General features: G+C 42.4%; 1 protein-coding gene across 3 annotated transcripts in view; it reads left to right on the forward strand.

Moving 5' to 3' along the window:
• The first annotated feature begins 230 nt into the window (after positions 1–230).
• LOC129838935 (anoctamin-4-like) overlaps positions 231–15,711 on the forward strand; it is a 44,143-nt gene continuing 28,662 nt past the window's right edge. Inside the window, exons 1-3 of one of the 3 annotated variants that reach the window (XM_055906205.1) lie at positions 231–714; positions 1,924–2,004; positions 9,452–9,688. In XM_055906205.1, the coding sequence (XP_055762180.1) occupies positions 474–714; positions 1,924–2,004; positions 9,452–9,688 (559 nt within the window). In that variant the 5' untranslated portion in view covers positions 231–473. Of the gene's footprint in view, positions 715–1,923; positions 2,005–9,451; positions 9,689–12,470; positions 12,899–15,711 lie in introns of those variants that run through there. The other 2 variants (XM_055906206.1, XM_055906207.1) reach the window with 2 other exon arrangements.

The following is a 15,711-nucleotide window of genomic DNA, read 5'->3' on the forward strand; positions in this document are numbered from 1 at the left end:
ATAAAAGGTTGTGTGCTTTATCAGAAAATGCCTCCAAGGTTCAAATATATTTAATGGGCTTAGGCTACAGCAATATGCTACACTTGCGGTTAACTTATAAAGATGCATCTTTTGTAAGTCTCTAGCTGTAGGAACACGTCCATCTATTGATCTGCAGCCTATGATCAGTCAGGAGAGCGTGGCAGGGTGCCACCTGGACGACGTGCATGAAAACCACGCCTGTCCCAAACTCTTCGCCCACTGCTAAATCCATCGACCTTATTCTCCAAGCTTTCTGGAAGGACGAAGTCAGGGTGGACGATACCAGAATGGCAAACTAAATTATACATAATAAACCGTTATATATCCTGAGTAGTTGTAGGCTAGGTTCTGTATTTATTTATAGTCATTAAAATATTACCTACACGTGTGCTCGAGACATGTAACGTTAGGCTGGCTAACATATCCCAGGCTTTGAATTGAACTTGCTGGTGATGATGCTCGTGGATCATGAATGTTCTGGTACTGATGTTCGGTTGGTTCGTCAGCTCAACAAGGGTATGAGGATTCAACCAGCGATATGCAACCGGGGGACCGAGCAGCAACGGGGATGTAAAACTGGAGACGTCAATGAACCTATTGTTTGTCTGCAATCTCAGGATGAAACGGGACGGGTGTGTCCTGGAAGCCCAGCACTGGCGACAGACACGCGGCTATCCTCCTGTTCCACAGCAGGTAAAGTCCAAAGAAAGCGTTGTATATTTTTTTCGGTAAGGTTTTCAAAGTAGGTGACAAGAGATTAATGAAAACAAACGAATAACCCCTTTACACAGAAGCGCTTATATCTGATTCTGTAGATAAGTGTTGGTGCATGGGTGGTGATACAATGTAGCAAAATGTACAGTGCGCTACAATTTACACTAACATTCCACACTAACTTTATATTAACAATTTAAGAGCAGCCATAAGCAAGCACACAGAGGCTTAATATAAATCATGTATAGTCCTGATGAAGCCTAAATGTGATTGTTTTTCTATAGGCCAACTCTGAGAGTTAATAAAACGTTAACATTTTCATTTCCCTTGATGACCCAGATTTAATTGGTTATTTCTCAGCTCATCAGCCATAGGTTTCAGGGTTAATTTTTTATTTGACTGGGTGACCCTCATAATCGTAGCCAGCAAAACTGCTCCCTATTCACATTCATCCATTATGGAGAGTCATTGACATGCATGCACACCAGTATTCCAATATGACACCAAGTGTGGAAATACAAGATGTGAGTCTTTTTAAACCTTTTGCATCATGTTATCTGAAGTAGGCCTAAGTCATTTTTTGTAAATGTTGGCACCCTTTCCCCTCAATATAATTAGTAACGTTTCCAAAATGTTAATGCCTTTTTGGCTAATGAATGACAATTGCATCTTTTGAGCAGTCTGACTCGACATAGGTCTTGTAGTGGACGTGGAGACAGTATTGCAATTTAGAACCTATTTAGTGTGCCTTTACTTTAAATACACTTTGGATAGTTAGACAAAAAGAAATTCTATCTATTTTCAGTGGCGACAACAAACATCCCCCTGAATTAAAGAAATCATGTATCTCTGAGTACAGTATTGATTATATTGCAGCACTTGCCCCATCCCAGACACAAAATGCCATCCAAAAACAGACGTTATTTATTTAGTAAGTTTCAGCAGCCTCTGGCAAGATTTAGCTCCTCCAGAAAAGCTAATCGAACCAATGGGGGCGTTTTTGTCTTCTGTTCTAAAACACAAAAATGTCCTCCAAGAAACTCCAAAGCAGTAAATCGACTACTGTGTGTGACTTTGCATGGGATGAATCCAGGTTATCTGGGGGTGAATAAACATGTTCTTGAAGGTTGAGTGTGATGTGGGAGTGGCTCTGATCAAGCGCAACCAATGATGATGTTGTCTTTCCAGACCGTGAACCAAGCAGTGGCAGTTACAACGTCTCCACTGGAACGGGAACCTTTTACAGCTGCGTCAGTCAGATCACCATCGGTAATTGTACTTTACAGAATGTCTTACTCTATATCCAAAAGAGACCGCAACGGGAGGCCATATTTGGTTTGGTGGGAAAAAGTCACGCTGAAACTCAGAAATGTTTGGAAAATAGACCCTGTGTGAAAACGCTGACGACGCCAAGAGATCAGACTTTTAAAAAATGAGTCTATCCTTTATCAGGTAGAAGTAGACAAGATCCAATATCCAATATGCATCTTTCACACCTGCACATTTTCAATTCCTCAGGTGCTGTATGTGGAGTTCTTGACAATGAAATTGATATAGAGTAGCCTAGATAAAAAGCTCATGTTTAATGGATGCATGGAGGAGTTTTTGACCAGGCACAAGTCATTCCCAGATTGATCATTCTAAATGTAGCCACATGCTTTACCTTGAGCCACCTCTAGTCTTCAGAAAATGACAAATCAATAGCCTTTCTCAATAAGCTGCCTTCAGAGGAGTCAATATACCGCCTGGATGAGCCTGATTTAAAATCTTTCCCCATTGTTTGGCCCGGATAGGATACTCTGCATCACTATGGGTCCCCTAAAGTGCTAATGAACGATCAGTCTCCCCTAATTCAACTCTATTGGTTTGTTGTAGTCTTTGCTCTAGTAAGTGCTGATGAATATTGGAAATTAATAAGTGTATTATAACCATGGACAATTCCTGGATTACAAGCAAAGGGTGTTCTAAAGTGATGAGCTACATCTAATCAAATTTATTGATTTGATTTATTGATGCAGAATATTTGCCTGGTCAAGCATACTGACTGCTGCACTCACCATTGTTTGAATTCATTTATTGACCAGGCCAGCTGATCACAGCCCATGAGGAATCCAGATACAATTCTATTTTACTGTAAACAAATTGACAAGACTTTCAGCCTGCTTATAGGGAAAGATGTTCAACAAGCACTTGCACAAATGACTGACGATTGGCTGAGAGAAATTGATAATAAAAAGATTATGGGAGCTGTTTTGTTAGACTTCAGTACTGCATTTGACATTATCGATCATAGTCTGCTGCCGGAAAAACGTATATGTTATGGCTTTACACCACTGCTATATTGTGGATAAAGAGTTACCTGTCTAACAGAACACAGAGGCTTCCTCTCCAACATAATCCCCAGGGCAGCTGTCTTGGCCCCTTCTTTTTCAATCTTTGCTAATGATATGCCACTGGCTTTGAGTAAAGCCAGTGTGTATGTATGCGGATGACTCAGCACTATACACGTCAGCTACTAGAGCGAGTGAAATCACTGCAACACTTAACAAAGAGCTGCAATTAGTTTCAGAATGGGTGACAAGGAATAAGTTAGTCCTAAATATTTCAAAAACTAAAAGCATTGTATTTGGGAAAAATTATTCACTAAACCCTAAACCTCAACTAAATCTTGTAATAAATCATGTGGAAATTGATCAAGTTGAGGTGACTAAACTGCTTGGAGTAACCCTGGATTGTAAATTGTCATGGTCAAAACATGTTGATACAACAGTAGCTAAGATGGGGAGAAGTCTGTCCATAATAAAGCGTTGCTCTGCCTTTTCAACAACACTATCAACAAGGCAGGTCCTACAGGCTCTAGTTTGGTCGACCTGGACTACTGTTCAGTCGTGTGGTCAGTTGCCACAAAGAGGGACCTCAGAAAATTACAATTGGTTCAGAACAGGGCCCTTAAATGTACACAGAGAGCTAACATTAATACTATCCATGACATGCTGAATGCACCAAGGTGTCTGTTTTAAACTACTAGCACACAGCTCAGACACCCATGCATAGCCCAAAATACATGCCACCAGAGGTCTCTTCACAGTCCCCAAGTCAAGAAGAGACTATGGGAGGTGCACAGTACTACGTAGAGCCATGGCTACATGGAACTCTATTGCACATCAGGTAGAGTGCATTCGGAAAGTATTCAGATCCCTTGACTTTTTCCACATTTTGTTAAGTTACAGCCTTATTCTGAAACGGATTAAATCGTTTTTCCCCCTATCAATTTACACAAATTACCCCATAATGACAAAGGAAAAACTGTTTTTGGGGGGGGGGGACATTTATCAAATAAAATATAAAAATCTGATGTCACATTTACATAAGTATTCAGACCCTTTACTCAGTACTTTGTTGAAGCACCTTTGTCAGCGATAACAGCCTTGAGTCTTCTTGGGTATGACGTTACAAGCTTGGCACAACTGTATTTGGGGAGTTTCTCCCATTCTTCCCTGCAGATCCTCAAGCTCTGTCAGGTTGGATGGGGAGCGTTGCTGCACAGCTTTTTTCAGGTTTCTCCAGAGATCGGGTTCAAATCCGGGCTGTGGTTGTGCCACTCAGGGACATTCAGAGACGTGTCCCGAAGCCACTCCTGCGTTGTCTTGGCTGTGTGCTTAGGATCGTTGTCCTGATGGAAGGTGAACCTTCACCCCAGTGGTCCTGAGCGCTCTGGAGCAGGTTTCCATCAAGGATCTCTCTGTACTTTGCTCCGTTCATCTTTCCCTCGATCCTGACTAGTCTTCTAGTCCATGCCGCTGAAACACGTCCCCACAACATGATGCTGCTACCACCATGCTTCACCGTAGGGAAGGTGCCAGGTTTCCTCCAGACGTGTCACTTGGCAGTCAGGCCAAAGAGTTCAATATTGGTTTCATCAGACCAGAGAATCTTGTTTCTCATGTGGTCTGAGAGTCCTTTAGGTGTCTTTTGGCAAACTCCAAGCAAACTGTCACGTGCCTATTACTGAGGAGTGGCTTCCGTCTGGCCACTCTACCATAAATTCCTGATTGGTGTGCTGCAGAGATGTTGTCCTTCTGGAAGGTTCTCCCATCTCCACAGAGGAACTCTGAAGCTCTGTCAGAGTGACCATTGGGTTCTTGGTCACCTCCCTGAATAAGGCCCTTCTCCCCCAATTGCTCAGTTTGGCCGGGCGGCCAGCTCTAGGAATAGTCTTAGTTGTTCCAAACTTCTTCCAATTAAGAATGATGGAAGCCACTGTGTTCTGTATTGCAAACATAGACTGGAATATGATTCCGGGATTCTTCCGATGGCATTGAGGAGTACACCACATCAGTCACTGGCATTATCCATAAGTGCATCGAGGACGTCCCCCCCACAGTGACTGTACATGCATACCCCAACCAGAAGCCAAGGATTACAGGCAACATTCGCACTGAGCTAAAGGGTAGAGCTGCCGCTTTCAAGGAGCTGGACTCTAACCCAGAAGCACATAAGAAATCCCGCTATGCCCTCCGACAAACCATCAAATAGGCAAAGCCTCAATACGCCCCCCAGGTGGTAAGGGTAGGTAACAACACATCCGCCACGCTGATCCTCAACACGGGGTCCCTCAGGGGTGCATGCTCAGTCCCCTCCTGTACTCTGTGTTCACTTATGACTGCACAGCCAGGAAAGAATCCAACACCATCATTAAGTTTGCTGATGACACGACAGTGGTAGGCCTGATCACCGACAACGATGAGACAGCCTATAGGGAGGAGGTCAGAGACCTGGCCGTGTGGTGCAAGGACAACAACCTCTCCCTCAACGTGGGACAACAACCTCTCCCTCAAGACAAAGGAGATGATTGTGGACAACAGTAAAAGGAGGACCGAGCATGTCCCCATTCTCATCGACGGGGCTGTAGTGGAGCAGGTTGAGAGCTTCAAGTTCCTTGGCGTCCACATCACCAACAAACTAACATGGTCAAAGCACACCAAGACAGTCGTGAAGAGGGCATGACAACCTATTCCCCCTCAGGAGACTGAAAAAGGTTATATAGCTGCACCATCGAGAGCATCCTGACAGGTTGCATCCTGGTATGGTTTGGCAACTGCTCGGCCTCCGATCGCAAGGCACTACAGAGGGTAGTGTGTACGGCCCAGTACATCACCGAGACCAAGCTTCCTGCCATCCAGGAACTCTATACAGGTGGTGTCAGAGGAAGGCCCTACAAATTGTCAAAGACTCCAGTCACCCTAGTCATAGACTGTTTCTCTGCTACTGCACGGCAAGTGGTACCGGAGCTCCAAGTCTAGGTCCAAGAGGCTCCTAAATAGCTCCTACCCCCAAGCAATAAGACTCCTGAAAAGCTAATCAAATGGCTTCCCTGACTATTTATACCCCCCCCCCCCTCCCTCTGGAACGATGCTGCTACTCTCTGTTATTATCAATGTATAGTCATTTTAATAACTCTACGTACATGCATATTACCTCAATTAACTCGACACATTGACTCTGTACTGGTACCCCCTGTATATAGCCCCGCTATTGTTATTTACTGCTGCTCTTTAATCATTTGTTATTCTTATCTCTTACTTTTTGGGGTATTTTCTTAAAACTGCATGGTTGGTTAAGGACTTGTAAGTAAGCATTTCATTGTCAGGTTGTATTCAATGCATGTGACAAATACAATTGGATTTCTTTTCTTTTCTTGGGGACCTTCAATGTTTTGTTACCCTTCCCCAGATCTGTGCCTCAACACAATCCTGTCTGGGAGCTCTACGGATAATTCCTTCAACCTCATAACTCGCTTTTTGCTCTGACATGCAATGTCAACTGTGGGACCTTATATAGACAGGTGTGCCTTTACAAATGATGTCCAATCAATTGAATTGACCACAGGTGGACTCCAATCAAGTTGTAGAAATATCTCAAGGATGATCAATGGAAACATGATGCACCTGAGCTCAATTTTGAGTCTCAAAGCAAAGGGTCTGAGTATTTCTGCATTTTTTTGGGGTGATATATAATATATATATTTTTTTAAGTTACTACTTTTTCCTCCTTTTTCTCCACAATTTCGTGATATCCAATTGGTAGTTACAGTCTTGTCCCATCGCTGCTACTCCAGTACGGACTCAGGAGAGGCGAAGGTCAAGAGCCATGCGTCCTCCGAAACACGACCCCGCCAAGCCGCGCTGCTTCTTGACACACTGATCGCTTAACTCAGAAGCCAGCCGCACCAATGTGTCAGAGGAAACGCCTTCTAACTGACGACCGAGGTCAGCTTGCAGGCGCCCGGCCGCCACAAGGAGTTGCTAGAGCACGATGGGACAAGGACATCCCAGCCGGCCAAACCCTCCCTTAACCCGGACGACGCTGAACCAATTGTGCGCCGCCTCATGGGACTCCCGGTCGCAGCCGGCTGCAACACAGCCCGGAATCGAACCCGGATCTGTACTGACGCCTCCAGCGCTGCGATGCAGTGTCTTAGACCGCTGCGCTCCTCGGGACCCCTGTTTTTTATTTTTAATACATTTGCTAAAATGTCAACCAGTTTTCGCTTTGTCATTATGGGCTACAATATGTAGATTGACGAGGAAAACATTTAATTTTAATAAATTTTAATCAAAATTTAATCAATTTTAGAATAACAACATGTAGAAAAGGGAATGGGTCTGAATACTTTCCGAATGCACTGTAACTGATGATTTAAAAAACAGATAATAATACACTTTATGGAACAGTTGGGACTGTGAAGAGACACACACAGGCACAGACACACGCCTACACATGATAATACACCCACTCTACACACAAGTACACATGGATTTTGTATTGTAGATTTGTGGTAGTAGAGTAGAGCCTGAGGTAACATACTTAATGTGTTGTGAAAAGTGTTATGAAATTTAATGTCATGTAATATGTTGTCCTAATGCAACTTATTTTTTTACTTTTAGATTTGTGTATTGTTGTGAATTGTTAGATACTACTGCACTGTTGGAGCTAGGAACACTTGCATTTCGCTACACCCGCAATAACATCTGCTAAATATGTGTATGAGACCAATAACATTTTATTTGATTTATTGTTGCTGGACCCCAGAAAGAGTAGCTGCTGCCTAATGGGGATCCTTAATAAATACAAAATAATACAAATCTAGCCCAATTCTAGGCACCTGCATTGTAGTGTACCTTGGTCCCTCTAAGAGGCAGAAAGTGCTGGCGGTGGTGATCTGGGCCTCACGTTCCTCAGAGAGCTAGGCAGGGCATTTATGTTTATGATGACTGCGACAGAGATGTTGCTTAGAACACACTGTATCATTCAAACAGCTCATTACATGGATGGTTTTAGAGGGCACCCTGAAGCACACGCAGGTGTGGATTACCTTGTATGCTATAGCATTTCAAGTAGCATACAGTTGCAATGGAGGTTGAAATTTCCCAGGGATCCACTACATTTGCAATGATAGGAATAAAGATTTATGTTAATGAATAAATAGTAGTAATATAGTTGCCACCCGTAGAGGCGATACATTTTTTCCCTACATTCTTAATTCCATTTTAGTGCTTGCTTCAGTGTAATGTATAGCCTAATAAAAAATGCAATGAATTATGCATTACTGTCTACTGATGCTTTACACAGCATTAATAAGAAGGCTACTAGCTCTTCAGATGGGCCATTCTACTGTCAATGTTTGTCTATGGAGATTGTCAGCAACGGTTGTGGCTGAAATAGCCAAATCCACTCATTTGAAGTGTATCTTATAATGCGCTGGGGTTGTGTTTCCAGAAAAGCTAAAGAAGGCCTTCCTCTCTTTGCTCTTTGGTGTGATGCCCATTGAGCGTGGACAGAGACATTTGCGTTCATACAATGTCTTGAGGATTGTTGGGTTTGTTAGCAACTTTCATGTGGTATGCTTCAAAAGGAAAGTCAAATGCATAAAGTAAACTCTGTTAAATCAATTCAAGTTAAATGTACACTATGCAGCATGCTATTAATGTTACCATATTTTTCTTATTTAATTCTACAGATTTTACAGAATTGACAGACTTCCACAAAGGTGCTTGTAGGTGGAAATGTTTCACAACATACCTTTTAATATAGATTTAGTTGTCAACCGTCAAAACATACTTTTTGTCATAAGTAGCCTCCTCATACTTAGTTCTGATACTTCCCAAGATGTATGTGGAAGTAGACCACTGACAAACGAGAAACGAAGATGGACTCATCAAACAACGGAAAGGACAGTCATGGAGTTGGCAACATCAACCACTAGAGAGCAGTATTGTTATGGACATAGCCCCCCCCCCCCATTTTTTATTTTGAACTGGGAGAGCGAAATATGTCAGCATTTTGCTAAATTGGTTCAACTAGGGAAGCGGAACCCTGAATTTCTGAGATATGGGAAATGTAATATTAAGTGGAAACTCAATCCTCCAGAGAGCAACAACCTTAGTTTCGTTATGAAACAGGAAATTATTTGAATAATATCACTCATTTCCCTTTTCAAGTAATGGGATTTTTCTGCAATGTCTGCCTTTCTGGGATCTATTCAATATCAAGGATTTTCAAAGAACCCTGACATTGCTGTAAGAGAAATAGACTAAGTATGCAAGTTGCAAGGACAAGTGTTCACATTCACATGCTTTCCAGGGTTATGTGTTATAGGAAGGGAGTCTATGTTTTGAGAAAGTCTTTCATTCTGAGATATTAATATTCCTTACAGGGTTTGATCTCGGGGGCCAAGTGGCCATTGGTATCTCTCATTGGAACAGTCCATTCCCTTCCAGAGGTCACCCCCTGTGTGACAGTCCTGATGGGGTTCGCTCCGAGGCCTCCGCTGCCGCAGCCCCGCAACTCCCTGAGTACCAAGAGCCAGTGTCCTGTCCTGCCTCCCTGTCAATCAACCCTATATCATCCCTCTGCAGCGCCAGCCAGGAGACCATCAGCGACAGCAGCACAAGTAAGGTTTCACCTTTCAACTTTGAACCCTGACTTCATTCTAATCTCAGCTCTGTGGTTTGGTCACAAAAAATCCGGTCTAGAAACGGCTTATCCTGCCCAAACTCAGAACCTTTGGCGTTGACTGTAATCGGTGTAGATGGCAGTAGTGAGAGCCATCAGGAGATGTATACTGAACAAAAATATAAACGCAAGACTTTCAACGATTTTACTGAGTTATTCATTTGAAATAAATTCATTAGGCTCTATTTCTGGATTTCACATGACTGGGCAGGGGCGCAGGGGAGCCAGGCTCACCCACTGGGGAGCGAGGTCCAGCCAATCAGAATTAGTTTTTTCCCCAGAAAAGGGCTATATTACAGATAGCAATACTCCTCAGTTTCATCAGCTGTCCAGGTGGCTGGTCTGATAATCCCGCAAGTCAAGAAGCCAGATGTGGAGGTCCTGGGCTGGTGTGGTTACACATTGTCTGCGGTTGTGAGGCCAGTTGGACGTACTGCCATATTCTCAGCAACGTTGGAGGTGGCTTATGGTAGAGAACTGAACAGCTCTGGTGCACATTCCTGCTGTCAGCATGCCAACTGCACGCTCCCTCAAACCTTGAGACATCTATGGCATTCTGTTGTGTGACAAAACTGCACATTTTAGAGTGGCCTTTTATTGTCCCAGCACAAGGTGCACCTGTGTAATTATCCTGCTGTTTAATCAGCTTCTTGATATGCCACACCTGTCACGTGGATGAATTATCTTGGCAAAGGAGAAATGCTCACTAATAGGGATGTAAACACATTTGTGCACAACATTTGAGAGAAATAATATTTTTGTGTGTATGGAAAATTACGGGGATCTTTTATTTCAGCTCATGAAACATAAGATCAACACTTTACATGTTGTGTTTATATTTTTGTTCAGGATAGATGTGCTGATTCACGTGATAATGCGAGTAGTGTGTGCTTTTTGGAGTTAGGCCAGGACAGTGTTTATCAGTGCCAATGGTGATGAGTTATATCGAGTCATTCTGTTGGTTCTGAGATTCACAGAAGAGAGTATCCTGGAATCACATTATAGTATGAACACACCTGGATCATTCCATGTCATTTCAGCAAGCCATGACACCCACTATCTCAGATTGTTCTGAAAATATTTCTGTAGTTAGAAACAGATCAAATGTCCTGCAACATTAATTTGTTGAAATATACTTTGTTGAAATATAATTTGAACTCTGAGAAATTAAGCTAATTGATTGCACCCAAATTGGCAATTTTTCATTTAAAGGATTCATATAATACTCAAATAAATTGGCGTGGGCTGTTGGTGGTCCGTGAGTGGCTTTTGACAATTTCTCCGGATTCCTCATGTCTAACTCATTGTTAGAAAAAAGTTTGGTCCAAATTGGATGTTTGGCACTATATTTATTGAATATTATATGAATCCTATACATTTAAAATGGCCAATTTGGGTGCAATCAATTAGCTTAATATCTCAACAAAATAATGTTGCAGGAATGCTAATCTTATGTTTCTAACAACAGAAACGATTTCAGAACAATCTGAGATGGTGGGTGTAAATCCTCTTTCTTGTGCTTTTTGAGGTGGAACAACCCACCACTGACCTTTTGAAATAATATGTGGATGCTTTCCACCTTATTGGTTGACTGTGAATCTAATATTTGAAATACCATACTGTACATCACAAAACCTAACCAAACACACACACACACATACACACACAGTGTATTTCTGGTTGGCACCAGTGGTGGAAAAAGTACCCAATTGTGATACTTAAGTAAAAGTATAGATACCTTAATAGGAAGTTACTCAAGTAAAAGTTAGTCACCCAGTAAAATACTACTTGAATAAAAGTCAAAGTATTTCATTCTAAAAATACTTAATTTCACAAGTAAATGTAATTGCTAAAATAAGTATACATCTCTTCAAATTCCTTATATTAAGCAAACCAGACAGCACCATTTTATTGTTTTAAAAGTGTATGGATAGCCAGGGGCACACTCCAACACTCAGACATCATTTACAAATTATGCTTTTTGTGATTATTGACTCTGCCAGATCAGAGGCAGTAGGGATGACCACGTGTTCTTTTGATAAGTGTGTGAATTTGACCATTTTCCTGTCCTGCTAAGCATTCAAAATGTAACGAGTACTTTGGGTATCAGGGAAAATGTATGGAGTAAAAAGTACATTCTTTTCTTTAGGAATGTAGTAAAGTAAAAGTTGACAAAAAAATAAATAGTAAATTGCACATACCCCCAAAAAAGTCTTAAGTAGAACTTTAAAGTATTTTTAATTCAGTACTTTACACCACTGGTTACCAAACTGTGTTCCAGTTGGATCCTGCCTAAGAACAAATTGTTAAAATAGTGTTACTAACATGGTAAAGCATACAACAGACTTTTGAAAACACACTTTTGGAAAGCAGCCAGCTATTATATATGTAGGGTTTGTTTAATTTGCAGTAGCGTTTCACTCACTCTGAGTGTTGCATACAAGTAGGGTAACTAATGGTAGAGTTTTCTAAGGGATTCCTCCTTTAAAATATACACACTGTACACAACAATTATGTATTTGTGTGCGTGTGTGCACCAATGTGTTTGTTTGCATGTGTGTGAGATGCTGGCTTTAAAAAACACATTGACACCCAGAGCAGCAGCAACTGTCATTCCTTTGGTCAACAACCACACTGATAGAGCCAGCCCTGCTCCGATTGGCTACCCTCAAAGCTCCTCTCCCACGGATTGGCTGACGGGGATAACTGATTAAGAATACTGATTGTCTTGCAGCTCTCTCGCTCTCTCCCTCTCTCTGCATAAACATTCTGCTTGTATTTTTCCCTGAGAGAGGATCTAAGCTGGTCTGCATCTGTTTCTTCCTGAGCTGTGCCTCGTGCCGGCTGGACAGAGGTTTATATAATCTGAGGGATGTTTTGGGGATGAGCAGAATGTGTGTGTTTGTGTCTGTGTGTGAGGGAGCTCAGAAGCTAGAGCAGAGCACTGCGGTGCTCGGGAGTGCAGGTAAACATGGGGAATGCAGCTGATTGCCTTTGCAGAAGGTCCTTTTCCTCCTGCGGGCTTTCGTACGGGAGCCAAGTTTAGCTAGTTGTAGCTACTGTAGCGCTTGCGGAGCCTCCACTGGGTCGGCCTCTCCTCCTGTTGCCCTCTGAGGGGTTGAAGCTCTCTCCCTCTCCACCTCGCATGGTGAGTGCTGCAGGCAACTTGTTTTAGACCCACAGCAGTGTTTTTTTCCCCTCTGTAGTGGTTTTGCTGCAGTGATCTCTCTCTCTCTCTCTCTCTCTCTGTCGCTCTCGCCCCCCCCCCTCTGTTTCGATCTCTCTCTTTCTCTGTCCCTCACTCATATGCTATGACCCACATGTACTCTTCTTTTACTGTCTATCATCTCTGTTCTCTTTTCACACTGTTGTGTTCCTGAACCGTACAGGCATTTGACCTTCACACGCGCATACACACACACACTCTCTCCCTCTTTCTCCCATCTCTCCTTAGCTCCCGTTCCCCCCTTCTCTCTCTCTTTCTCCCTCTCTCTCTCCCGTATTGCCCTCACTCCCACACAGTTTCACTCCGGGGGTTGTAAATGAGCTGTGTGTCCTAAGTGTAACACTCCTCCATTATGCATGGTTCAGGGAAGGAGAAGTGGGTCAGAGCTCTGTTGCCCATCTGGCAGGCGTGAAACAGCAATTGTGTTGCCCCGGGGCCTGACGGAGCTGGAGGTCTGTTGTCCCCTGACTGTGCTGGTGTAATGGTCCAGAACCCTCCTCTGTCTTCCTGATACCTGGTCCCCATGGCAACCCCTCCCCCTTTCCGCTCACTTACCCAACCAGCTAGCCTACTGTGAGCTGTCATGCTAAGGCAAGGTTATGTCATATGAACTGAGGAGGCGCTAGCGATCTCATTGGGGAATAATTATTTGCAAAAAAAGATTTCTCTACTGACAATCATCAGTGGTTATGATTCAGGGTTACAAATCACAAGCATTTCGCTACACCCACAATAACATCTGCTAAATATGTGTATGTGACCAATAAAATTTGCTGTGAATTGTGAGCCAGGCTAAATCATGTTAGCTAAACAGTGGCGATTTTAGCATGTAAATCTTGGTGGGGCAAACAAAACAAAATGTGGGATGCATGCCAGCAAAGCCACTACACAACACAACACTAAACAATACATTAATTGCACTGTAACGGTGACAAACGGTGCCCACAAACTGTTAGGGCCTACATAAAGCTGTCCAAACAGCAGAGTCCCAACAGCGGTCCCAACACCTTACCACTGCTACACCTGGCTTTCAGCGGAGCCTTGTCTGGCAGCGAAGAAAGTTAACTCAGCCTCATTTTCTGCCATTTAAAAAAACATAGCTGATATGGATGACTTGCTTCAACAAATGTGGTTGCTACTGACAATTGAGATCTACAAACTATGGCATAAGAGGACGACAAGCGGATAAGAGGCAATCCGTAATTTTGATTAAGACATCAATGAGCGAGCGATGACAGACGTAGTCAATAGAACTATTTGTTCAGCACTTTTGAAATGTACAGCGACAGAAGTCAGAACATGGGCCGTTCTTACAGTGTACTCCCTGTACAACAAGTCAGAACTGTAGGATAAATAAAGGGGGCACATAGACAATGAAAGCTCTTACAATATTGTCACGTTGTTCGTAATAATGGTCGGACAAAGGCGCAGCGTACGTAGAATTCCACATATTTCATTAGAGAAAGTGAAACTTAGAAAAAAACAAAACAATAAAGAATAAACGAACCATGACGACAATGCAGTGTTCACAGGCAACTAAACAATATCCCATAGCCCACAGGTGGAAAAAATGCTACTTAAGTATGATCCCCAATTAGAGACAACGATTACCAGCCTCCTCTAATTGGGAATCATACAAATCACAAACATAGAAAATAAACCTAGAACCCCACATAGAAAATATAAACTAGAACAACCCCTAGTCACGCCCTGACCTACTCTACCATAGAAAATAAATGCTCTCTATGGTCAGGACGTGACAAATATTCAATTTTTACATTTCTCTACTGTGCACAGTAGGCAAAATTAAGAGGTGAAAATAGACCAAATTATTAGGGTGAGGCACATTGAACGCCGTTTGGGTCTTTGCGTGTCAAGAAATATACACGTCATAAAATAAGCTTTTAATTTGACACGTCAAATAACACAATTTTATTACAGAATGTTGTGTGTGCTGAATTTGCATGTGCAAGCCAAGCGCCACCACTACTATTAGTAGCACTGTCAAAACTGTACAAAAAAAGTTAGCAAATAACCACACACCTGCCACAATCGATGTGTTTACAATGGTGAAAATTAACCAAGTGATTAGGGTGAGGCACATGGGCTACTAACAGCTTACTACACAACATACACTTAGTATTACGTTCTTAGCTACAGTATACATGTCTCCCTTGCATATTACATAATTTATGCAGCAGCATACAAAACATTTTTGGACTCACCTTGTGAAGGTGGCGCGGCGGTCCTTTGTGGGCAAATTTTGTCATCAAAGTCTGGCATTCTCTGGATTTATGGTGGGAACTCTGGGAAAAAAACAGCCCCTCCTTTGAATAGCAGGCTAGGGGTTGCTTTGCAATGTTGCAGTCAGCCACTGATTTCTTACAAACCACTCATTGTTGAATTTGCGATTTCCAACTTGTTGTGTAATCTTTATGTCCAATGGCCGATGAGCACTGATACGTTTTATCTATAATTTCTCTTCATTATTTCTCTTCATATGACAACGATTAAAAATGATTTGCCAGGAGATTGTTGACTTGATTCATGGGGCTGACTTGCTAGCTAAGACTTTCAAAGTAAGATGATGATCAGTCCAATCATGATCAGTCCAATCAAAGCTACTGTACATATAACGTGATTTGACATCATTTTATCTGTGGCCAATGATCTTGAGACTTGTAATATAACTCTATGGCAGGACCCTAAGGGCTGAAATTTTGGATGTCTACTCT

This window comes from Salvelinus fontinalis, chromosome 39 (assembly GCF_029448725.1).
Source record: "Salvelinus fontinalis isolate EN_2023a chromosome 39, ASM2944872v1, whole genome shotgun sequence".
In the NCBI taxonomy this organism is placed as follows: Eukaryota; Metazoa; Chordata; class Actinopteri; order Salmoniformes; family Salmonidae; genus Salvelinus; species Salvelinus fontinalis.